Source organism: Salvelinus fontinalis, chromosome 2, assembly GCF_029448725.1.
Source record: "Salvelinus fontinalis isolate EN_2023a chromosome 2, ASM2944872v1, whole genome shotgun sequence".
Lineage (NCBI taxonomy): Eukaryota > Metazoa > Chordata > Actinopteri > Salmoniformes > Salmonidae > Salvelinus > Salvelinus fontinalis.
Window position 1 is genome coordinate 21,627,715 of NC_074666.1, and position 25,884 is coordinate 21,653,598.

General features: G+C 42.1%; 2 protein-coding genes across 3 annotated transcripts in view; both read right to left on the reverse strand.

Annotated features, from left to right (window-relative positions):
- LOC129814188 (transcription factor RFX3-like) overlaps positions 1-20,359 on the reverse strand; it is a 34,659-nt gene extending 14,300 nt beyond the window's left edge. The window contains exons 1-6 of one of the 2 annotated variants that reach the window (XM_055867125.1): positions 20,245-20,359; positions 6,168-6,286; positions 5,949-6,040; positions 4,562-4,829; positions 3,600-3,674; positions 2,237-2,418 (exon numbers count right to left, since the gene is read on the reverse strand). In XM_055867125.1, coding sequence (XP_055723100.1) covers positions 2,237-2,418; positions 3,600-3,674; positions 4,562-4,829; positions 5,949-6,040; positions 6,168-6,281 — 731 coding nt within the window. In that variant the 5' untranslated portion in view covers positions 6,282-6,286; positions 20,245-20,359. Of the gene's footprint in view, positions 1-2,236; positions 2,419-3,599; positions 3,675-4,555; positions 4,830-5,948; positions 6,041-6,167; positions 6,287-20,244 lie in introns of both variants that reach the window. The other variant, XM_055867114.1, reaches the window with a different exon arrangement.
- Positions 20,360-21,871: 1,512 nt separating this feature from the next.
- The window catches only part of LOC129814214 (zinc finger protein GLIS3-like), a 31,622-nt gene continuing 27,609 nt past the window's right edge, over positions 21,872-25,884 (reverse strand). The window contains exons 8-10 of the mRNA XM_055867184.1: positions 24,080-24,246; positions 22,820-23,002; positions 21,872-22,716 (exon numbers count right to left, since the gene is read on the reverse strand). Of these exons, the coding sequence (XP_055723159.1) occupies positions 22,562-22,716; positions 22,820-23,002; positions 24,080-24,246 (505 nt within the window). The 3' untranslated portion in view covers positions 21,872-22,561. The remainder of the gene's footprint in view (positions 22,717-22,819; positions 23,003-24,079; positions 24,247-25,884) is intronic.

Below are 25,884 nucleotides of genomic sequence, written 5' to 3' on the forward strand. Positions count from 1 at the left end.
TAGAGATAGGATAGAAGAAGAGAAGAGAAGAGAGAGTAGGACTGGAGGACTGGTGACAGAGATTTACATTTACATTTAAGTCATTTAGCAGACGCTCTTATCCAGAGCGACTTACAAATTGGTGCGTTCACCTTATGACATCCAGTGGAACAGCCACTTAGGCAGAGATAGGATAGAAGAAGAGGAGAGAGAGTAGGACTGGAGGACTGGTCTAAATAAACTTCAGTTAGTGCTAAATACGTCTGTTAGAATCCTGACTAGAACCAAGAAATTTGATCATATTACTCCAGTGCTAGCTTCCCTACACTGGCTTCCTGTTAAGGCAAGGGCTGATTTCAAGGTTTTACTGTTAACCTATAAAGCGTTACATGGGCTTGCTCCTACCTATCTTTCCGAGTTGGTCCTGCCGTATATACCTACACGTACGCTACGGTCACAAGACGCAGGCCTCCTAATTGTCCCTAGAATTTCTAAGCAAACAGCTGGAGGCAGGGCTTTCTCCTATAGATCTGCATTTTTATGGAACGGTCTGCCTACCCATGTGAGAGACGCAGACTCGGTCTCAACCTTTAAGTCTTTACTGAAGACTTATCTCTTCAGTAGGTCATATGATTGAGTGTAGTCTGGCCCAGGAGTGTGAAGGTGAACGGAAAGGCTCTGGAGCAACGAACCGCCCTTGCTGTCTCTGCCTGGCCGGTTCCCCTCTCTCCACTGGGATTCTCTGCCTCTAACCCTATTACAGGGGCTGAGTCACTGGCTTACTGGTGCTCTTTCATGCCGTCCCTAGGAGGGGGCATCACTTGAGTGGGTTGAGTTACTGACGTGATCTTCCTGTCTGGGTTGGCGCCCCCCCTTGGTTTGTGCTGTGGTGGAGATCTTTGTGGGTTATACTCGGCCTTGTCTCAGGATTGTAAATTGGTGGTTGAAGATATCCCTCTAGTGGTGCGGTGGCTGTGCTTTGGCAAAGTGGGTGGGGTTACATCCTTCCTGTTTGGCCCTGTCCGGGGGTATCATCGGATGGGGCCACAGTGTCTCCTGACCCCTCCTGTCTCAGCCTCCAGTATTTATGCTGCAGTAGTTTATGTGTCGGGGGGCTAGGGTCAGTTGGTTATATCTGGAGTACTTCTCCTGTCTTATCCAGTGTCCTGTGTGAATTTAAGTATGCTCTCTCTAATTCTCTCCTTCTCTCTTTCTTTCTCTCTCTCGGAGAACCTGAGCCCTAGGACCATACGTCAGGACTACCGGGCATGATGACTCCTTGCTGTCCCCAGTCCACCTGGCCTTGCTGCTATTCCAGTTTCAACTGTTCTGCCTGCGGTTATGGAACCCCTACCTGTCCCAGACCTGCTGTTTTCAACTCTTAGTGATCGGCTATGAAAAGCCAACTGACATTTATTCCTGATTATTATTTGACCATTCTTGTCATTTATGAACATTTTGAAAATCTTGGCTCTCTCTAATTCTCTCCTTCTCTCTCTCGGAGGACCTGAGCCCTAGGACCATACGTCAGGACTACCGGGCATGATGACTCCTTGCTGTCCCCAGTCCACCTGGCCTTGCTGCTATTCCAGTTTCAACTGTTCTGCCTGCGGTTATGGAACCCCTACCTGTCCCAGACCTGCTGTTTTCAACTCTTAATGATCGGCTATGAAAAGCCAACTGACATTTATTCCTGATTATTATTTGACCATGCTTGTCATTTATGAACATTTTGAACATCTTGGCCATGTTCTGTTATAATCTCCACCCGGCACAGCCAGAAGAGGACTGGCCACCCCTCATAGCCTGGTTCCTCTCTAGGTTTCTTCCTAGGTTTTGGCCTTTCTAGGGAGTTTTTCCTAGCCACCGTGCTTCTACACCTGCATTGCTTGCTGTTTGGGGTTTTAGGTTGGGTTTCTGTACAGCACTTCGAGATATTAGCTGATGTACGAAGGGCTATATAAAATAAACTTGATTTGATTTGGTGACGTAGAGATAGGATAGAAGAAGAGGAGAGTAGGACTGGAGAACTGGTGACGTAGAGATAGGATAGCAGAAGAGGAGAGTAGGACTGGAGAACTGGTGATGTAGAGATAGGATAGAAGAAGAGGAGAGAGTAGGACTGGAGGACTGGAGACGTAGAGATAGGATAGAAGAAGAGAAGAGAGAGCAGGGCTCAAGACGTAGAGATAGGCTAGAAGAAGAGGAGAGAGAGAGAGGTCAATACTAGAGTGTGTCTGTTCTCTCAGTAGCTCACCGTGTGCCCAGGCGACGCGTGCGGAGCCCCATGAAGATGGAGCGGATGAGTTTCCCAAAGGAAGCAGCGTTGACCGGGTCCAACTTCTGCTCCTGGCAGTGGCGCAGGTAGTGGTTGTAGAGGGTGGAGCGAGGCAGACTCACCCCCTCCGCTGTCTCATAGTTATCCAGTAGCCACTGCAGCTTTGGGGGGGGGATTGGGGGGGGGTTTATGGTGTCAATTACACACAGGTATGTCACTAGCAGATAGTCCCATGTGTCACCCTCCCCCACTTGTCTGTAAAATACCATCACCCGCTGACCTGGCATTAAAAGCACAATTAACTAAAGGAGTGAAACATTTAAATCAGAGCACAGGAGGCATCCCCATCACCACAGAGTGAAAGAGAGGAAGAGAGAGAGAGAGAGCTGGAGATACTAGAAGAGAGAGAGAGAGAGAGAGCTGGAGATACTAGAAGAGAGAGAGAGAGAGAGAGCTGGAGATACTAGAAGAGAGAGAGAGAGAGAGAGCTGGAGATACTAGAAGAGAGAGAGAGAGAGAGAGAGCTGGAGATACTAGAAGAGAGAGAGAGAGAGAGAGAGCTGGAGATACTAGAAGAGGGGGAGAGAGATGGAGATACTAGAAGAGGGGGAGAGAGATGGAGATACTAGAAGAGGGGGAGAGAGATGGAGATACTAGAAGAGGGGGAGAGAGATGGAGATACTAGAAGAGAGAGAGAGAGAGAGCTGGATATACTAGAAGAGAGAGAGAGAGAGAGCTGGATATACTAGAAGAGAGAGAGAGAGAGAGCTGGAGATACTAGAAGAGGGGGAGAGCTGGAGATACTAGAAGAGGGGGAGAGCTGGAGATTCTAGAAGGGGGGGAGAGCTGGAGATACTAGAAGGGGGGGAGAGCTGGAGATACTAGAAGAGAGGGAGAGAGAGAGCTGGAGATACTAGAAGAGAGGGAGAGAGAGAGCTGGAGATACTAGAAGAGAGGGAGAGAGAGAGCTGGAGATACCAGAAGATGGAGAGCTAGAGATACCAGAAGAGAAGGAGAGCTAGAGATACTAGAAGAGAAGGAGAGCTGGAGATACTAGAAGGGGGGGAGAGAGAGAGCTGGAGATATTAGAAGAGGGGGAGAGAGAGAGCTGGAGATACTAGAAGAGGGGGAGAAAGAGAGCTGGATATACTAGAAGAGGGGTAGAGAGAGAGCTAGAGATACCAGAAGATGGAGAGCTAGAGATACCAGAAGAGAAGGAAAGCTAGAGATACTAGAAGAGAGGGAGAGCTAGAGATACCAGAAGAGAAGGAGAGCTGGAGATACTAGAAGAGAGGGAGCACAGCTATACAGGCAAGGTGAGGCGTTTAGAGTGGTGACTTACATGGCTGTTGAGCAGCGAGCTTCTCTGACTGGATAAACCTTCAGTCTTTTGGAGCGTCTCAATCGCCATTTCAATCTGATAGACCAAGGAGCAAAAAAAATGGAAGGAAAAACAACAAAGGACGAAGTTGCAGTAGAACAATGAAAATACTAGGTTTTCATTGTTAGGTTAGATTACTTGTTGGTTATTACTGCATTGTCGGAACTAGAAGCACAAGCATTTCGCTACACTCGCATTAGCATCTGCTAACCATGTGTATGTGACAAATAAAATTTGATTTGATGATTTTGATTTGAATACTGACACACATAGAAAATCTGAAAATCCAGGACAGATCCTAAAGCAAGCATCATCCAAATTACTCCTAAAAGCCCAGCTTGCGAAGTCAGTTTAAACTTAAATTGTGTCTGTCTGTACATGGACATACTTCTTCCTTTGAAAGTCAAGCAAAACAATGAAAAAAGTTAACACCACAATAATATAAGAAATTATCTCAGAAGCTGTGAAACTACCATATTGTGAAACTACCATATTCAGCCACCAGAAGGTAGCACAGATCCACTGCGGTGGACTGCACTCAAGTCTAAACGCTTCGCTACACAGTAAAGCAGAACCAACAAATATTATGGTGGAGATTACTATTTATTTACACCTTAGCTAAAACACAGCACAAGAGAGGAAATTCCGTTTCACAGTACTGGATGGGTAGATGACTATAGAAAACTGAAGTACTAGCTGAGAAGACCACAGGAAATAGGGAGACAACACAATTACAGACATTCTCAGACACCGACATGAAGTAGCTAAGTGGTGCTATAGTTACTGAAGAAAGGCTTCAGATATGCATTATGACAGGCAGAAGAGAGTGGCCTGACAGACAGACAGACATACAGGGACGGACGGGGACAGACAGGGACAGACAGGGACGGAGAATAGTAAGTAGAGGGGGGCCGTACACTCACAGTGGCCGGGGAGGCTCGGGTTGTCTGGGCTGCTGGGTGGGGGGCAGAGTTATCCATGGTGTTGCCCCCGATGAGGTAGGCCCCAGAGCTGCTGATGATCTGCCCCCCAGCCAGACCCATGGTCAGCCCCCCGTTCCCCCCTCCGTTGTTGGCCATGCCATGGGATGACACCACCGTGGACACCTGGGATGAGCTGCCCTGCGTGTCAAAGTAGCTCCCTCCACTGTTCTGGCTGTACAGCTGGGGCTCGGAGTACGAGTATGTCCGTCTGGGCAAAAATAGTGGAGGAAAAAGTTACACATTTCCCCCCAGAGCAATAGGTTCAGGATAATTTCCCTTTACATAAAGGCAAGTTTCAATAGAGTGCTAGAGTGCCTATTGGATGTGAATTAGCAGTACCATTCTGAGCCTTCGTGGGCATGCAATATTCCTGTGTTATTGAAAGTGGAGTTTCCATAGTTACTCAAATCACCTGAGGAGTGGCCGTGCTGACAGAGATTTCTGTGTTTGTCATTTTGACTGCAGTCACTCCATTAACCTGGCCTCTGATATAATGGCACCCTTCAGTGGCTTGACACAACTCCCTTTATGATAGCAGGTCTCAATTCAAGTGGACCAGAAACATATTCTCTCTCAACCTTTTATAAGACCTATGCCAGAACTCTGACCGTACAAAAAAAAATTGCAGTCAGAGGTCAGTATAACTGCAGTATGCTGTGTCCAAAATAACCGCTTTTATTCTGCAATTACTGCATCCAAAATAATGTTGACTGCAGTTACTGCACTTTTAAAGTTTGGGGCACTGGCATGATTCTTGTTGACAAATCATCTGAACTGTAAGAAATATCCACTGCCCTTTTTCATGTAGAAGACATTACTGTACTCTTTTCTGTCTACTTCTGTGGAGGAGACAAGAATGTGGTACTAACACACAGTTAACAGACTCAAATAGATAGTGTGTAAGTGTGTGCTCAGCTCACTTGTTCTGCCCTGAAGTGAGACTGTGTTCAGCTCGCCTGTTAGCCGGGCTGTACCCCTCCCTGAGCCCCTCCCTCAGAGACCACTGTCTGTCTGTGACCGTGTGTCTGTCACTATGGGACAGCCACAGCCTGGGCTAGTCAGTAGAGAGTGTATCCTGTCCCCCAAGCCCAGGAGAAGACTCCGTAGCACTTCTAGATAGTCCTGGTCATCTCCAGGTGACTGCACATATTCAAACACTACTTCACTGTGCTTGTACTGCCCCTGCCATGTTTGTGTGGCAGAAATGCTGCTGCAAAGTGACTTTAGCTGTTGCCATTGACTACAGAGAATACATTAAAGCAACTATGTATAGTGCCACTGCAGCAGAGTGGTGGCAAAAAATGGGTGAACAACACTAAACACTCACATATTCCCGTTGGTATAGACGCCACTGTTCTCCTCCACGTACTGCACCTGTTGTGCTGGGTATACATGCTGAACCTGTTGAACAGTCTGGGCCTGCAACAACACAGCGAAGCGTTAGATACAAATCTCACACACACACACACACACACACACACACACACACACACACACACACACACACACACACACACACACACACACACACACACACACACAGTACCTGTTGCTGGACAGGCACCTGAGAGGTCACCTGCTGGGCGGAGCCTGCAGGCTGCACAGGCACAGCGGTGTGGACAGTGGAGGCGGATTCAGCGCCTGCCTCAGGGGTCTGCATGGCGCCTGTAGGAGAGAGGACACATTGGTCAACTGGGTACGACCAGAGCCATAGACGGAGGGGACTATAGAGAACCACAAGCTCTGAACTCTGGCCTAGCACCACAGTGGCTGAACAAACTCCACTGCAACAAACCACAAACAACCTTCTTCTCAATTTGGTTTGCACACACATTACCAGAACAATTTATGAAAAGGTGTGTCTGGGAGTATAAAATCAATATTACATAAATCCTAGATGATTTGCCAATATTATTATTATATACTAATGAACAGTGATCATTCAGATCCTGGAAAGACAGTAAGTAAGCTTCTGTACCAATCATCTATGCACAGATTCAGTCACAGTGCCATAGAATTGGCAGGTAGCTTAGAGGTTAAAAAAGTGTTGGGCCAGTAACCAAAAGGTTGCTGGTTTGAGTCCCTGAGCCGACTAGGTGAAACATCTGCTGATGTGCCCTTGAGTAAGGCACTTTTATTAATTTATTTAACCCTTATTTTACCAGGTAAGTCAACTGAGAACACATTCTCATTTACAGCAACGACCTGGGGAATAGTTACAGGGGAGAGGACGGGGATGAATGAGCAAATTGTAAGCTGGGGATGATTAGGTGACCGTGATGGTATGAGGGACAGATTGTGAATTTAGCCAGGACACCGGGGTTAACACCCCTACTCAAACGATAAGTGCCATTGGAGGAGATCCCAATCAAAAGGTGTTATCACATGCTCCACTAAGGTAGATATTTATCTTATAACTTGTTCTTGTGGTAAAAATGAGGTGGGTAAAACGAAGTGCAAATTAAAAGTAAAAATCTCGGAGCATCGTAGCACCATCACGTGCAAAAACTCGACGTACCCAGTTGCGGCCCACTTTTTGGAAGCAAACCACTATATTGTCCCTACGTTATATCAGCATCGGACATGTCACCCTCCCTAGGAGAGGGGGCGACCTCGACAATTTATTGTTAAAACGAGAGGCTGCCTGGATCATTAATTTAAAAGACCCTTTGCTCCCTTCGGTCTCAAAGTAGACTTCGATCTGAAGCCATTCTTGCGATTATTGTGATTTTGATATTCATTGTAAATGTTTGTAAGCCTATTTAGCCAAATTGTATGACTATATGCTATCCATTTATGTTTTTTTTAATGTTCTATTTATATCTGTAAATCAACCAATGACATCAAGCCACACCCGGCCATGATCACAGACACCTGTGTGTCCTTTGAAACTATATACATTAGTGACCCGCAGTGTTTGTCATTATACCCTGATGAAGACAGCTTGTCTGTCCAAACGTTGGATATTAGATTACTCAATTATTGCATCTGAGCTCCTAGAATGTGCGGCTCTCCTTTTTGTTTTCATGGGTCTGGGATTTGAAAATCAATATCACTCACAGAAATCCTCAATGATTTGACAATAACTATAATATTATTATTATAATATACAGGTTGACTAATGAACAGTGGTCATTCAGATCCTGGCAAGACAGGAAGTAAGCTTCTGTGCCAATCGTCTATGCACAACATTCACTTTTACATTCACAGTACCATAAAAATTGCAGGTAGCTTAGCGGGTAAAAGTGTTGGGCCAGTAACCAATAAGGTCGCTGGTTCGAGTCCCGGAGCCGACTAGATGAACAATCTGCCAATGTACCCTTGAGTAAGGCACTTAACCCTAATTGCTCCAGTAAGTCACACGGTACTAGGAACCCATCACACTGACTGTACCTGTGATATTATAGCTGCTGCACTCATGCAACAGGCAACTGTGGCCAGCAGTACAGAATGTACTTAGGTCACTAAGGTAGTGTATGAGTCAGTGGTCCAAGCAGCGAGTTCTCGTCTCTGTGTTCATAGCAATAAAATCCAGTTAATATTTAACAGCCCTAATGAGCTGCACTTTCATTCTCTGCTCTCACAAATCTGGATTTCTTTACAACTTCCAATTGTTTTGTATCATTCAGACATCTTTTGATTTATTTATTGCCAAACACATTTCGGTTAATTTTGTGAAAATCTGGTCATGTCCACTGTCAAACCACGTGTTTTTTTACTTTTTTCTCTCACCCATGCATTGGATCACATCCATAGATGTCCCAAAATGCAGGGTAACAGTGATTTAGAATCCATCTTTATTGGCTAACGACCAAACCTTGAACACACAGAGGTATAGTGAGATGAGGACTTGGGCAGAGGGAGACATTCACAGTAACGCTGCATGTAGGCTAATCATAGAACAGCCACCTCTCCTCCTCCTCTGTCCTCCGCGGTGCCCCCACCCTCTTCTCCCTCCCTCTTCTGCTCAACTTAGTTTCCATGACCAAACCTCTCCTGGTTAATTAACCTGTCTTCTAATAGCTCTGCATCTCTGCAGGGTCTGCCTGGCCTCCACCATCTCGCTCTCTCACTCTCTGCTCATCTTCAGTGATATACCGGAGGTTAACAGGTGTTGTGGTCTGAATGCACAGAGAGCGACATCATTCCCATTCAACTCAAGAGGCTGGATTTAATAGGATTTTCCCCCATCCTTCATTGCTAAAAAACTGAAACAGTTGAACACTGATTCAGACAGGTGGTTCCATGCTGTTCACAGAAAGAACCAGAGACCTGGCAGAACATTCTGCTGCTGCTGTTCTGCCGTCAGTCACGACTTTCAAACTGAAACCTCTCAGTGGAAGGAACATAGCCTATACTTTTATGGTGCAGCAGGGGTTGAAGTATGCCCCTTGTTTCTGTAATGTATTAGCCAGTTGATACAACCCAAGGCAGAAAGACTTTCAACATGTTGAAAAGCTCTCAGCATCCGGTGAAGATGAAAATCCTATGACTTAATTCACTTATTGTTCCATCTCTGATTCGTTGATGGCCTTTTAATGTCTCTCAGTTAACTTTCCATATGTTCTGCTGATAGCCTGATAACATGGTGTAAAAAACTCCAAAAGCCCAGGCACCTGACCACAGGGCGATGCTAGGAACACAGCAGACAACAGAAACTAACTGGACAGTGACAGTCGGTGCCAGGGAGATGATGCTGACATGGCTAAGTGATGGATCCAGAGGTTACCTGCAGGTCACGCTCTCTCCTCTAGTCTCTACAGGTTCCATTTTTCTTCTGCTCCATGCACTCTGCCAAAGGAGAGCTAAAGTGCAGGGCCCTGTCTGACTATACTACACAAAGCCCACCTGCTCCCTGCAGCCTGCCCCTGACGAGACCCCTGATGATTAGGAGACAAGGAGAGGAATGACTTTCTGGATGTAAACAGGGCACCTGCCGCCCCTTACACCCCCCGAAACCCCCCCCCCCCCCATCCCTAGGCACTTTGTCAGCCTGCTCTCACTCCCCTGTGGCCCACTTAAGCGCTGTGCTCCACTGAGCAACTGCATGTTCTACAAAGCCACGTAGAAACAAAGGCCACTGAGGAGGGCAACACTCGTGTAGCCTCACCTTCACCCTTCCTGGCTCCTTCCTCCCAATTTGACTGACAGCTGAGGAAATGGGGAGGGCTATTACATCAGAGCAAGATGTCATCACATTATCAGAGCCAATAAAGGTGCAACTTGAATGGCGTAACCAAAATGAATACATTATGTTGAAGTCAAAAATTCTGATGCCTCCTATATTCATTTTCAGTATGAGACTGATAGCAAGTGGATTGTCCAAAACATAAAAATGTTTTGATGAATGACCTGAAACAACATGTTTTGGAGAGGGGATGTAACACTGTGGAAGAAAGGCAACCATCATGTTAGACCTATGTGGCAATGAGTAAGTTTCCATGCACACCAATAATCTGGTTTTAAAATGATTATGGTAGTAAACAGAGTATGGGATTAAGCACAATAAGGTGGTTAACATAACTATCTTAAATCGTCGTAAGATCATAATCAAAGGAAAGCATGCGCCGATTAAAACACCTGGTTTTCGGAGCAATCTTTCAAATGAGTAGGACACGTAAACACCTTAAAATCAGAGTTCCAGCAATGTATTATATCTGCTCATGTGCTAGCACCACCCGAGCGAGCCTCCCTCTTTCCCTTACAATTATGGAGCAGGACTACACAAGTGATACAGTACACCTTGTCATGTAAAAACACAATGAGATGACAGACAGAGGTGGGCTTATTTAAACATGTGAAGGTCTCCTGTTCGGTCAACAATGTCTGATCCACATGTAGTGTACACAGGCTGCTGTGCTGTGGATGTAGATAAGAGAACAAAACACCCAGTTTATGCTGCTAAGCTATGAAAATGGATGGATGAATAATTGAATGAATCAGCTGCTCTTTAAGTGATTGGAAACAGAACAGGATCCAGGGAACAGGTGGCATGGTCCTATTTTTGCCCTACACCTGACTTCAGGTAAGTGGTAATGTGATCTGATAACTAGCCGTTTCTGACATCCTGTCCTCTGTCCTCAGAGGTGCGTGTGTGTGTTGCCTTAAACATCTATGGAGAGGAATCGGCTGAATATAAATCAAGAGGGAGTCACACACACGACAGTGGTTGCATGTTCCTATGAAATAGGCCTAGCCTATAACTAATGGGTCCTATTTTAACAATGTAGAACAACAATAGCGTCAAAAGACAGACTTTCAGATGCTCATGATTTAGAACTATAGTCCTCAGATCACAGCAATAACTTCTAAAATCAAGGTTGTGCAAATAATCATTAAGCTAATTCGTTGTAATTTATTCATTTAAATTCATTGTTTTCCCAATGTTGCTTTTGCCAGTCTGTTCCGTTCATTTGGAATTGATGCCTGCAGAGGTTTCTTAACGCATCAGGGCCCACACAACAAATTCAGTGGAATATGACGTAACAGATTTCTTGATGTAGCTTGCAATGCTATAAAAAGGTAAGATTGAAATTATTTTATTTTGAGAAGCTACCCAAATAGGCTTGCACTGCAGTAATGATGGACAATTTAATATCTAGATTTTTTGTCACTGGCCTACACACAATAACCCATAATGTCAAAGTGGAATTATGTTTTTGAAATGTTTACAAATTAATAAAAAATGAAAATCTGAAATGTCTTGAGTAATTCCTATTCAACCTCTTTGTTGTGGCAAGCCTAAATACCTTCAGGAGTAAACAAGTCACATAATAAGTTGCATAGACACACTGTGTGCAATAATAACAACGTTTAACATGATTTTTGAATGACTACCTCATCTCTGTACCGCACACATACAATTATGTATTGAGCAGTGAATTTCAAAACACAAAGACCAGGGAAGTTTTCCAATGCCTCACAAAGGCATCTATTGGTAGATGGGTAAAAAATAAAAAAGCAGACATTGAATATTTCTTTGAGCATGGTAAAGTTATTAATTACAGAAGTTATTATCAATACACCCAGTCACTACAAAGATATAGGCGTCCTTCCTAACTCAGTTGCTGGAGAGGAAGAAAGCCACTTAGGGATATCACCATGAGGCCAATGGTGACTTTAAAACAGTGAGAGAGTTTAATGGCTGTGATAGGAGATAACTGAGGATAGATCAACAACATTGTAGTTACTCCACAATACTAACCTAGAATAAAAATATTCCAAAACATGCATCCTGTTTTCAACAAGGCAGCACTAAAGTAATACTACAAAACATGTGGCAAAGAAATTAACTTCATGTCCTGAATACAAAGTGTTATGTTTAGGGCAAATCCAATACACACTACTGAGTACCACTCTCCATATTTTCATTGTGGTGGCTGCGTCATGTTATGGGTATGCTTATCCTCGTTAAGGACTGGGGAGTTTTTCCGGATAATAAAGAAACGGAATGGAGCTAGGCAAAATCCTAGAGGAAAACCTGGTTCAGTCTGCTTCCACCAGACAGCGGGAGATGAAATCACCTTTCAGGAGGTCAATAATTTAGCAAATTGTGTTTTAGGTTATCTAAAAACATGTTTTTTCTTTGTCATTATGGGGTATTGTATGTAGATTTTCCCCCTCATTAATCTACACACAATACCCCATAATGAAAAAGAAAATGTTTGCAAATAAAAAATAAACTGAAATATCACATTTACATAAGTATTCAGACCCTTTACTCAATATTTTGTTGAAGCTCTGTCAGGTTGGATGAGGAGCATCGCTGCACAGCTAATTTCAGGTCTCTCCAGAGATGTTCGATCAGGTTCAAGTCCGGGCTCTGGCTGGACCACTCAAGGACATTCAGAGACTTGTCCCGAAGCCACTCCTGTGTTGTCTTGGTTGTGTGCTTAGGGTCATTGTCATGTTGGAAGGTGAACCTTCACCCAAGTCTGAAGTCCTGAGCGCGTTGGGGCAGGTTTTCATCAAGGATCTCTCTGTACTTTGCTCTTTTAATCTTTCCCTCGATCCGGACTAGTCTCCCAGCTACTGCAGCTGAAAAACATCCCCACAGCATGTTGCTGCCACCACCATGCTTCACTATACTGCATATCCCTAGGGATCGTGCCAGGTTTCCTCCAGACGTGACGCTTAGCATTCCAGCCAAAGAGTTCAATCTTGGGTTTCATCAGACCAGAGAATCTTGTTTCTCATGATCTGAGAGTCCTTTAGGTGCCTTTTGGCAAACTCCAAACAGGCTGTCATGTGCCTTTTACTGAGGAGTGGCTTCCATCTGGCCACTCTACCATAAAGGTCTGATTGGTGGAGTGCTGCAGAGATGGTTGTCCTTCTGGAAGGTTCTCCCATCTCCACAGAGGAATTATGGAGCTCTGTCAGTGTGACTATTGGGTTCTTGGTCACCTCCCTGACCAGGGCCCTTCTCCCCCAATTGCTCCCTTTGGCTTGGCAGCCAGCTCTATGAAGTCTTGGTGGTTCCAAACTTCTTCCATTTAAGAATGATGGAGGCCACTGTGTTCTTGGGGACCTTCAACGCTGTAGAAATGTGTTGGTACCCTTCCCTAGATCTGTGCCTTGACACAATCCTGTCTTGGAGCTCTACAGACAATTCCTTCAACCTTATGGCTTGGTTTTTGCTCTGACATGCACCATCAACTGTGGGACCTTATATAGACAGGTGTGCGCCTTTCCAAATCATGTCCAATCAATTGAATTTACCACAAGTGGACTCCAATAAAGTTGTAGAAACATCTCAAGAATGCATCCTGTTTTCATTGATCACCAGAGCTCAATTTCGAGTCTCAAAGCAAAGGATCTGAATACATGTAAATAAGGTATTTATGTATTATTTATAATACATAAAAAACCCGCTTTTGCTTTATCAAAACGGGGTATTGTGTGTAGAAGAGGGAACATATATATATATATATATATATATATATTTTTAGAATAAGGCTGTAACGTAGAAAACGTGGAAAAGGGGAAGGGGTCTGAATACTTACCAAATGCCCTGTACGTACCAAGACTGAATGTTCCTTAAAACGCAGAGTTCCAGCTTGGACTTAAATCTGACCTGAAAATGGTTGTCAAGCGATGCTTAACATACATACATACATAAATACATACATATACAGTGCCTTGCAAAAGTATTCATCCCCAGAGGCGTTTTTCCTATTTAGTTGCATTACAACCTGTAATTTAATGGATTTTTATTTGGATTTCATGTAATGGACATGCACAAAATAGTCCAAATTGAAAATGGAAAAAATTACTTGTTTCAAAAAAATTCTAAAAAATAAAAAGGAAAAGTGGTGCGTGTTTATGTATTCACCCCCTTTGCTATGAAGCCCTTAAATAAGATCTGGTCCAACCAATTACCCTCAGAAGTCACATTATTTCATTAATTAAGTTCACCTATGTGCAATCTAAGTGTCATATGATCTGTCACATGATCTCAGTATATTTATATTATAAAACACACACACCTGTTCTGAAAGGCCCCAGCGTCTGCAACACCACTAAGCAAAGGGCACCACCAAGCAAGCGGCACCATGAAAACCAAGGAGCTCTCCAAACAGGTTAGGGCCAAAGTTGTGGAGAAGAACAGATCAGGGTTAGGTTCTAAAAAAAATCTGAAACTTTGAACATCCCACAGAGCACCATTAAATCCATTATTTAAAAAATGGAAAGAATATTTCACCACAACAAACCTGCCAAGAGAGGGTCGCCCACCAAAACTCACGGACCAGGCAAGGAGGGCATTTTTTAATATTTTATTTATTTCACCTTTATTTAACCAGGTAGGCTAAATGATAACGAGTTCTCATTTACAACTGCGAACTGGCCAAGATAAAGCAAAGCAGTGCCACACAAACAACAACACAGAGTTACACATGAATAAACAAGCGTACAGTCAATAACACAATAGAAAAAAAGAAAGTCTAAATACAGTGTGTGCAAATGGCGTGAGGGGGTAAGGCAATAAATAGGCCATAGTAGCAAGTAATTATAATTTAGCAAATTAACACTGGAGTGATAGATGTGCAAGTTGAAATACTGGTGTGCAAAAGAGCAGAAAAGTAAATAAAAACAATATGGGGGGTAGGTAGATTGGATGGGCTATTTACAGATGGGCTATGTACAGCTGCAGCGATCGGTAAGCTGCTCAGATAGCTGATGTTTAAAGTTAGTGAGGGAAATATAAGACTCCAGCTTCAGCGATTTTTGCAATTCGTTCCAGTCACTGGCAGCAGAGAACTGGAAGGAAAGGCGGCCAAAGGAGGTGTTGGCTTTGGGGATGACCAGTGAGATATACCTGCTGGAGCGCATGCTACAGGTGGGTGTTGTTATCGTGACCAGTGAGCTGAGATAAGGCGGAGCTTTACCTAGCAAAGACTTATAGATGACCTTATAGATGACCTGGGTCTGGCGACGAATACGTAGCGAGGGCCAGCCGATAAGAGCATACAGGTCGCAGTGGTGGGTGGAATATTAATCAGAGAGGCAACAAGAGACCAAAAATAACCCTGAAGAAGCTGCAAAGCTCCACAGCGGAGATGGGAGTATCTGTCCGTAGGACCACTTTAAACTGTACACTCCACAGAGCTGGGCTTTACAGAAGAGTGGCCAGAAAAAAGCCATTACTTACAGAAAAAAATAAGCAAACACGTTTGGTGTTCGCCAAAAGGCATGTGGGAGACTCCCCAAACATATGCAAGAAGGTACTCTGGTCAGATGAGACTAAAATTGAGCTTTTTGGCCATCAAGGAAAACGCTCTGTCTGGCGCAAACACAACACCTCTCATCACCCCGGGAACACGATCCCCACAGTGAAGCATGGTGGTGGCAGCATCATGCTGTGGGGATGTTTTTCCTCGGCAGGGACTAGGTAACAGGTCAGAATTGAAGGAATGATGGATGGCGCTAAATACAGGGAATTCTTGAGGGAAACCTGTTTCAGTCTTCCAGAGATTTGAGACTGGGACTGAGGTTCACCTTCCAGCATGACAATGACCCTAAGCATACTGCTAAAGCAACACTCGAATGGTTTAAGGGGAAATATTTAAATGTCTTGGAATGGCCTAGTCAAAGCCCAGACCTCAATTTAATTGAGAATATGTGGTATGACTTAAAGATTGCTGTACACCAGCGGAACCCATCCAACTTGAAGGAGCTGGAGCAGTTTTTCCTTGAGGAATGGGCAAAAATACCAGTGGCTAGATGTGCCAAGCTTTTGAGACATAACCCAAGAGACTTGCAGCTGTAATTGCTGCAAAAGGTGGCTCTACAAAGTATTGACTTTGGGGAGAGGGGTGAATAGGTAAGCACGCTCAAGTTCTGTTTTTTTTTTCACACCCAAAAATATTTTGCATCTTCAAAGTGGTAGGCAAGTTGTGTACATCAAATGATACAACCCCCCCAAAAAATCTATTTTAATTCCAGGTTGTAAGGCAACAAAACAGGAAAAATGCCAAGGGGGGGTGAACATTTTTGCAAGTCACTGTACAAACCTACATATACACACAGTTGAAGTCGGAAGTTTACATACACCATAGCCAAATACATTTAAACTCAGTTTTTCACAATTCCTGACATTTAATCCTAGTAAAAATTCCCTCTCTTAAATCAGTTAGGATCACCAGTATTTTAAGAATGTGAAATGTCAGAATAATAGTAGAGAGAATGACTTATTTAAGCTTTTATTTCTTTCTTTCATCACATTCCCAGTGGGTCAGAAGTTTACATACACTCAATTAGTATTTGGGAGCATTTCCTTTAAATTGTTTAACTTGTGTCAAACGTTTCAGTAGCCTTCCACAAGCTTCCCACAATAAGTTGAGTGAATGTTGGCCGACCCTTAGTGATGGCCACTCCAATACCTTGACTTTGTTGTCCTTAAGCCATTTTTGCCACAACTCTGGAAGTATGCTTGGGGTCATTGTCCATTTGGAAGACCCATTTGCGACCAAGCTTTAACATCCTGACTGATGTCTTGAGATGTTGCTTCAATATATCCACATAATTTTTCTTTCTTCATGATGCCATCTATTTTGTGAAGTGCACCAGTCCCTCCCACAGCAAAGCACCCCCACGACATGATGCTGCCACCCCCGTGCTTCACGATTGGGATGCCTCCCCCTTTTTCCTCCAAACGATGGTCATTATGACCAAACAGTTCTATTTTTGTTTCATCAGACCAGAGGACATTTCTTCAAAAAGTATGATCTTTGTCCCCATGTGCAGTTGCAAACCATAATCTGGCTTTTTTAGGGCGGTTTTGGAGCAGTGGCTTCTTCCTTGCTTGGCGGCCTTTCAGGTTATGTCAATATAGGACTTGTTTTACTGTGGATATAGATACTTTTGTACCTTTTTTCTCCAGCATCTTCACAAGGTCCTTTGCTGTTGTTCTAGGATTGTTTTGCACTTTTCGCACCAAAGTACGTTCATCTCCAGGAGACAGAACGCGTCTCCTTCCCGAGCGGTATGACGGCTGCGTGGTCCCATGTTGTTAATACTTGCGTACTATTGTTTGTACAGATGAACGTGGTACCTTCAGGCGTTTGGAAATTGCTCCCAAGGATGAACCAGACTTGTGGAGGTCTACAATTTGTTTTCTGAGGTCTTGGATGATTTCTTTTGAGTTTCCCATGATGTCAAGCAAGGAGGTGCTGAGTTTGAAGGTAGGCCCTGAAATACATCCACAGGTACACCTCCAATTGACTCAAATTAAGTCAATTAGCCTATCAGAAGCTTCTAAATCCATGACACCATTTTCTGGAATTTTCTAAGCTGTTTAAAGGCACAGTCAACTTAGTGTATGTAAACTTCTGAACCACTGGAATTGTGATACAGTGAATTATAGGTGAAATAATCTGTCTGTAAACAATTGTTGGAAAAATTACTTGTGTTATGCACAAAGTAGATGTCCTAACCGACTTGCCAAAACGATAGTTTGTTAACAAGAAATGTGTGGAGTGGTTAAAAACCGAGTTTTAAAGACTCCATCCTAAGTGTATGTAAAATTCCGACTTCAACTGTGTGTGTGTGTGTGTGATATATATATCACACACACACTATTATTCTGTTTTACAAAGTTTAGAATTTTTCTTCCACTTTCACATTAGAGCATTTTGTGTCGATTGTTGACACAAAAAAAGACAATCAACTACATTTTAATCCCATTTTGTAATAACAAAATGTGGAAAAAGTCACGGGGTGTGAATACTCTCTGAAGGCACTATAACAGTCATTTCTTGGCTTGTTTGTCAGGAGAAGGTAATGTGAGGGAGCTCAAAAACAATTAGGGTCAGGAGACCCACCAAGACCCACTGTGCACCTGTCCCACATCTCCACACACACCTGTTCCTCTCCCCTAGCAGGACCAGAGGGCTCCGGCTGGCTGCAGAGAACTCCCAGTGGACCTGACTGTAAAGAAGGATAATGCAACATAAAGAAACCTGGTGCTTTCCCTTCCTCGCACAGGGGTCCAAATCCATCTATAATGATCATCCAAGAAGGCATAAGAGCCTCAAGATCACTAGGAGGAAACTGATAATATATATAGATCCATGTGTCTCTACACTTTCATTCACAATTTGCTGTGAACAACTATACAATAATGTAGCCTATAATTGATCAAGTAAAAAATTGTCTGTCGGTAAGGAGTAGCATGAGAGGATATTTTATGTTTTTATCTGGGCAGCAGGCCTATACACCACTCTTGACTGAGCAAACACCAAACTAGCATTCAGTGCAAAGATGGCTAGGATATTTCCATGTTGCAGATTAATAAAACGTGTGGTCCACCTTAATGCAAATTGCAGAGGTTTGAGAGAGTAAAAAGGGTGTTCAAAGCCTTTTTAATGATGCTTTGGTGGAGAGAACTGGGATATAGCCCTGATAATTACTACAAAGCCACCCAGTCTATTCCAGATACAATAATAATTCCCACTTTAAGAACCTGACTGTCTGCTGCCCCTTTCATTGTCCCAGCGACTCTATACTGCTCTCCGTTTTCAAGGAGGGTCAGAGAATGTTGGCCTAACAAAATGACACCTGAAAACCCCAGGTACAATCCCAGTTAGAATTGATTATTCAAAAGTTATGAACCTCGTATTCCGTGCCATGAATGTCTGTGAGATAAAGAGACATGACTGTCATTTGCAGTAAGTTTTAGGCCAAATTTCCCCTGCTTGGTGGAATCAGTGGGCGCCTCTGTCCAGCTGTTGCTGACATCTGCCAGATCTTACAATGGCTGGATAGGTATGTTACCTATCAGCCAACCATGTCATATGTTATAGAATTCTGTCAGTCAATGGCACAGTTGATGACAACATGCAACCATTGGCTGATGCATGCAAGGTCTGAGCAGGGGAACACTACCAGTGAGTCCAAAACGCTGCTGAAACAGGGTGGTAACACTGTCATTAACCCATCAGTTAGCTACCTACCCAACCCAACCCCACAAGTAACAACAACAACAACAACAAAAAAAACACCTGTCATCATCAGGTTCAGTTTGTTTTTAAATAGCCTAATGTAACTTGACAATTAAAGAAATTTGATAGATGACTGCATTTATTATTTGTGCTTTGTCTTCAAGACAGTATCAACTTCACTCTTCTACCTGCTCACAGCACAATTCCATCTCTCTGACACACACTACAACGGTAGCTAAATGTCAATGTGATAGCTATTGTTTCTTTTACTTTTTGCATCAGCTTAAACAATTCTAACGTTAGCTAGATAGTGCTCTGTGCCATAGCATAGGCATTTCAAACTGGCTAGCTAGCCATAGCTAGATAGGTTATGACTAATGAAATTAGCTAGCTGGTTAACGGGTAATCGATTGTGATGACACGTTCAACTAAAAACATCTGAAATTAATAGCCATTGAAAGGTTTAGCTAAAGTAGTTAGCTAACTTGGCTAGCCGCTCTCGCTTAACACAGGGTGAGCTACCGAAGCCTTTGTGGCACCTGCTCTGCAACGCTAGCTACAAAGGAAGCTAGCTGGTTAACCAAGTGTATGCTAGCAAGCAAAGACAAAAGGGAAAAGCTACTGCTAACCTCAATTAGCAATAATTACTGAATGAACATGGTAGCTCGAATTGATTTAAAATGACAAAGCAAGTAACTACCTATATTTCGTATAATATTACTGAAAATGTGCGGTATCTTGACAGCCATCATACCAGGAAGTTGGCGATGGTCATTGAAACACACAAATCAGACACCTGCTCTGACTGTATCTAGCTAGTTGCTAACTAGCGTTAGCCAAAACAAACTAGCTAGCGTTAGCTGTCATTGCACGGCCGATGAGCCACAGCAAACTCGGATAGAATAGCTAACGTTAGCAAGCTAGCAACATAAAACATTTTTTGGCGTATAAACGTTATTTATTAGCTTGCTAGTTTAGCTACTTTCGCAAATAAGCACATTGCTTTCTAACTTACCTGGAAGGAAATAACATTAACGTTATCTCAGCTAGCTAACCATGTAATAAAGGAGAGCAGATATGAATTTGCTTATGACAAAAATAGCACGGTAGACATTTTATAAAGTATAATCATTTGGCGTGAATTAGAGAAACACATCCTGGTATAAATAGTAAGTATATTCAAACCTGGGCTGAGGACTGGTTGATGAGGATGAGGATGGTGTGGTGGTAATGATGGAACGAGAGGTTGTTGTTGTTGGTGGGTTACAGTCGCCAGGACTACGGTGACTATGGCGCTGCCTCACAGGGCAACAGTTGCTATAAAACTCACCAGGCGCAACCTAACATGAGTATTCTGTAGGAGGAGCTACAATGATTGCGTGTTGGATGGATGTGCTGCTGAGAAAATACAAATATGTTACAAGAAAACCAGCTTTAGTATTATAAGCGGTATTGCAATTAATTAAGGAGGATGTTATCATAAATATAGGGAATCATCAATTTACTCATCGGCTCTGCTGCAGAGCGTGGGACGTCTAGAAACATTGAGGTGGATAGGGGTGTACTGTTCATGTTTCATTTAATCTAATGTATAAAAAATGCGGATACAAATATTGTCATAGAATAGTTCATTATGCGCACATTACAACATGGAAAACAGTATTAATAATCGCATTAGTTCATTGAATCAAGTTGTTTTCCCAAAGCGGGACTACCGTGCACCACTGGGTGATAAAGAGTGGTTGAGATAACAAAGAAAGGAGGCAACCCGCTCCCACTCTCATTGTCGCACGCACACACACACACACACATCTGTGATTTTTAAGACAAACTAAGCTTGAAAAATACAGACAGATCATGTATATAAAAAAATATTGTGTTTTAGTGGTATACATCATCTCATTAAATTATTAGACTATTAGACAATGTCTATGTTATTGGGGGACATTTTATAGTTTCTGTCTAAATAATGGTCCCTCAATGCCTTTCAATACATAATTGCTTTATTCCATCCAACCAATAAAGGGCCTTTTTTTTGTTGTTGAGATTTTAGATTTTGTTTTTACTGGGGTTACTTCTGTAATATAAATTACTTTTTAATAATTAACAATTTCTATTGTTTAGGACCAAATTAAATATGTCAGGGTTTCATCATCTGTAAAGTGGCTGTTCCACTGGATGTCATAAGGTGAATGCACCAATTTGTAAGTCGCTCTGGATAAGAGCGTCTGCTAAATGACTTAAATGTAAAATGTAAATGTAAATCTACCTGTAACGGTCCTGACCTGTTTTATGTTGTTTTTTGTATGTGTTTAGGTCAGGGCATGTGTTTTGGGTGGGCAGTCTATGTTATCTGTTTCTATGTTGGTTTTGGTTGCCTGGTATGGCTCTTAATTAGAGGCAGGTGTTTTGCGTTCTCCTCTAATTAAGAGTCATATTTAGGTAGGGTGTTCTCACTGTTTGTTTGTGGGTGATTGTCTCTCGTGTCGTCGATGTATGTACCATACGGGACTGTTTGGTTGTTCGTGCGTTTTGATGTAGTCTGTTCCTGTCCGTGAGTTTACGTTTAGTGATGTAAGTTTATGTTCAGGTTTCGTCTACGTCGTTTTCTTGTTTTGTAAATTTGAAAGTGTTTTGTTTCGTGTTGCCATCGTGTTAAAATAAAAGATGGCTTATTTCCCAAATGCTGCGTTTTGGTCTGATGATCCTCCTCTCCTCTCCTCGTCCGAGGATGAGGAGAGAGACAGCCCTTACACTACCAATGCAACTAAATGTAATAAATGACAAGCTTTCTTTTTTCCTTACACATTTATGTATAACAGTAGATAGACATGCCTTCTTACAAAAACCTCAAATATTCTCTAGGCTCAATCATAATTTTTTAAAATTAAAAAACAACAATTCAAATCAGATTCCTCAACATATTCGCACAAAAATATATTTGATTTATCGAAGGACATTGTTTCATGAAATGAATACATATGCTACGAAGAACAACACACATATGAAAAAGAACAACACACACATGCCTTCAATGTGCTTCTTATGGAATTTACATAGAATAATTCCATAAAAGAAGGGACAATATTTTGATATAACTGTACAAATGCATTCAATTAATGTAAACATAAAAACATCCTCCAAATCTCAATATCATTGGCATCCACAGAACTGCAATTCTTTTTCAGTATACAATCTTTAGGAGGCACTTTCATTGTGGGCTTAGACTCTGAGATCTGATGATACTGACTTGAATGAAGACAGCATCTAAAGATGTCAGAATTATCATGACTTGCCATGATGAAAACAATGTTCATTGACTAATATCAGTTAATAAGTGATGTGGGCATGTTCATTTTGCCTATTTAATTAAAGCTACTAAATGTCCCCTCATGTCTACAGTTCTCACCCAAGATGGGCATCACACTCAGGTCAATGTCAAGGAACATGTAGCTGAAGAACAATATAGTTGTTGTACGAGTTGTATTACAGAGTATCTGTTTTAGAAAAGAGGTAGATTTGCTGACCCCTCAGTGTAGATACAGGACAGTTGGCTAGGGCAACGGTCCACTGCACTGACATGTAAATAAGCGTCCTCTGACATCACTGGCACTGGGTTAACAAGCAGATCCTGTGATGCACCCTGCAGGTCATATACTGTGGATGCAACAATAACACACAGTCATTATTATAAGATAGATGCAAATGAATGCATGTTGATCCGTAATGTACTGTATTGTCCTTTGTGTCTCTTTATTACCTGTGAGCCCAGACAGAGCTCTTTGGGAGATGTCTAGTCTTTTCTGAGTTGTGAATGTTGGAGAAAGGCTATCATCAAACTCTTGGATCTCCATCAGGTGACAGGAGTTCGTCTGCTTGGTGGATTTATGTGTACCATTATTGTATAATGGAGAGTACACCATCTGGATCTGACCACTAAAACCTGAGGAGGAAAAGAACAGGTACTTCTTGTTATTTTAATTTCCGAATAGATGAAGGGGGAGACTGTAGTATCTGTTTTCATTCTCTGATGTTTCCCTATTTTCATCTTCATTAATTTTTATTTCTTCAGAAGCACCTTGGCTTTATTTTAATTTAATTTATACATTTGATTTGAACAGGGACAATTTACAACAAAACATAAAAGTCTCAGAAGTGAGAAGTGATGCGTTGCACCAGAGCTAACAGCTCGTTTACATAATCTACGTCCCCGGGCAGGTGAACAATAAACATGAAAACATTATATACAAACAGGCAACCTACTGGGCACAGATGTCAATTCAACGTCTATTCCACGTTGGTTCAACAACACTTTATTTAAATGACGTGGAAACAATGCTGATTCAACAAATGTGTGCCCAGTAGGAACATACATACATAGACATATTAAAACCAGAGGTCATATCTTTCTCTAAACACGGTATAGATAAAAGTAATAATAGTAATAATACTTAGTTGAAGTTCTATGAACCATTACAATCACCATGGCATCTTATTGAAGAACTATTATTCATCTGATATATAAAAACAATAGAAATGGTGCACAGCGTGCTTGTGTGAACACCTTGTCAACATTAAGTGCTGCTGTCCAGTAGGAAAAAAGTGATATCTATTTTAAGCTATGATTGATAGTGAAGCTGCTTCTTCTTTCCTACGTAGAAGAACATCAGCCACCAGCTGCACAACTGATAGAAATAAGCCAAGATCAACCTACAGAATGTCAAACCACCCACACAATTCTTTAATAGACTTTTTCATAATAAAACAAACAATAACTCTCATTGCGGAGTAGAAATTTCCCGGAGGAATTGTACCATTGTTTTCTTTCCCCAGGCACATTTCCACAGTCAATAAGCGAAGCCCCTTTGTAGGTGCAGGTGTAATTCTATGTAGATCTCTGTGATGCATTATCGAATGTCACTTTTGACATGCCAATGAAGGATATCACCAACTTAGCACATTAACACCTAATAGATGCAGCGAACATATGAGATACCTGTAGTTAGTAGGTGTCATTTACCTGGGTGTTGGTCTATGTTTACTACAGGAGTGTGACTGGGATGATTCAGGGGTGTGCTGGTCTTTAGGGATAAGACCGCAGGATGGTGAGTGTGAGGACTGGAGGGGCCAGGCAGTTGGTGTTGGTGGGACCCGGGGTTGAGTTGGTGGGTGGACCTATCAACAAACCTGAAATGTTTCAAATATATGAGTGAATATCAGGCTGTTAAAATGAGACATACAGTCAGCTACAAAAGTATTGGGACAGTCACACATTTGTTATCGTTTTGGCTCTGTACTCCAGCTTTTGGATTGGAAATTATACAATGGTTATGAGGTTAAAGTGCATACTGCCAGCTTTAATTTGAAGGTATTTTCATCCATATTGGGAGAACCGTTTAGAAATTAAAGCACTTTTTGTACATGGTCTCCCCCTTTTATTGGACCAAAAGTATTGGGACAAATTCACTTATGTGTATTAAAGTAGTAACACGTTAAGCATTTGGTCCCATATTCATAGAACGCAATGACAATATCAAGCTTGTGACTAAAATAATTGGTTGGATGCATTTGCTATTTGTTTTGGTTGTGTTTCAGATTATTTTGTGCCCAATATAAATTAATGGTAAATAATGTATGGTGTCATTTTGGAGTCACTTTTGTTGTTAATAAGAATATAATATGTTTCTAATCACTTCTACATTAATGTGGATGTTTCCATGATTAGCCTATGGATAATCTTGAATGAATCGTGAATAATGATGAGTGAGACATACTCCCGCTAAATATCATACTCCCGCTAATCATGGCAACATACACATTAATGTAGAAGTGTTTAGAAACATATTCTATTCTTATTTAAAATAATTGTGACTCAAAAAAATATCCACAAATTATAGCTGACAGTCTGCAGTTTAACCTCATAGTCATTGTATCATTTCAAATCCAAAGTGCTGGAGTACAGAGCCAAAACAACGACAAATGTGTCACTGTCCCAATACTTTTGGAGCTCACTGTAATTTCATCTGCATACCTACTGCACAATATCATGATGCTGTTAACCCTACTCTCTGCCTCAAACCACTGAAAGTTATTTTAGTCAAAAGACACACAATATCATGATGCTGTTAACCCTACTCTCTGCCTCAAACCACTGAAAGTTCTTTTAGTCAAAAGACACACAATATCATGATGCTGTTAACCCTACTCTCTGCCTCAAACCACTGAAAGTTCTTTTAGTCAAAAGACACACAATATCATGATGATGTTAACCCTACTCTCTGCCTCAAACCACTGAAAGTTCTTTTAGTCAAAAGACAAACAATATCATGATGCTGTTAACCCTAATCTCTGCCTCAAACCACTGAAAGTTCTTATAGTCAAAAGACACACAATATCATGATGCTGTTAACCCTACTCTCTGCCTCAAACCACTGACAGTTCTTTTAGTCAAAAGACACACAATATCATGATGCTGTTAACCCTACTCTCTGCCTCAAACCACTGACAGTTCTTTTAGTCAAAAGACACACAATATCATGATGCTGTTAACCCTACTCTCTGCCTCAAACCACTGACAGTTCTTTTAGTCAAAAGACACACAATATCATGATGCTGTTAACCCTACTCTCTGCCTCAAACCACTGACAGTTCTTTTAGTCAAAAGACACACAATATCATGATGCTGTTAACCCTACTCTCTGCCTCAAACCACTGACAATTCTTTCAGTCAAAAGACACTGACAAGTAGACGTCTGTTTAAAAGAGGCAGCTACTTCGTAACTGAGGCATAGTAACATAGCACACTTGCCCGACATTAAATAACCA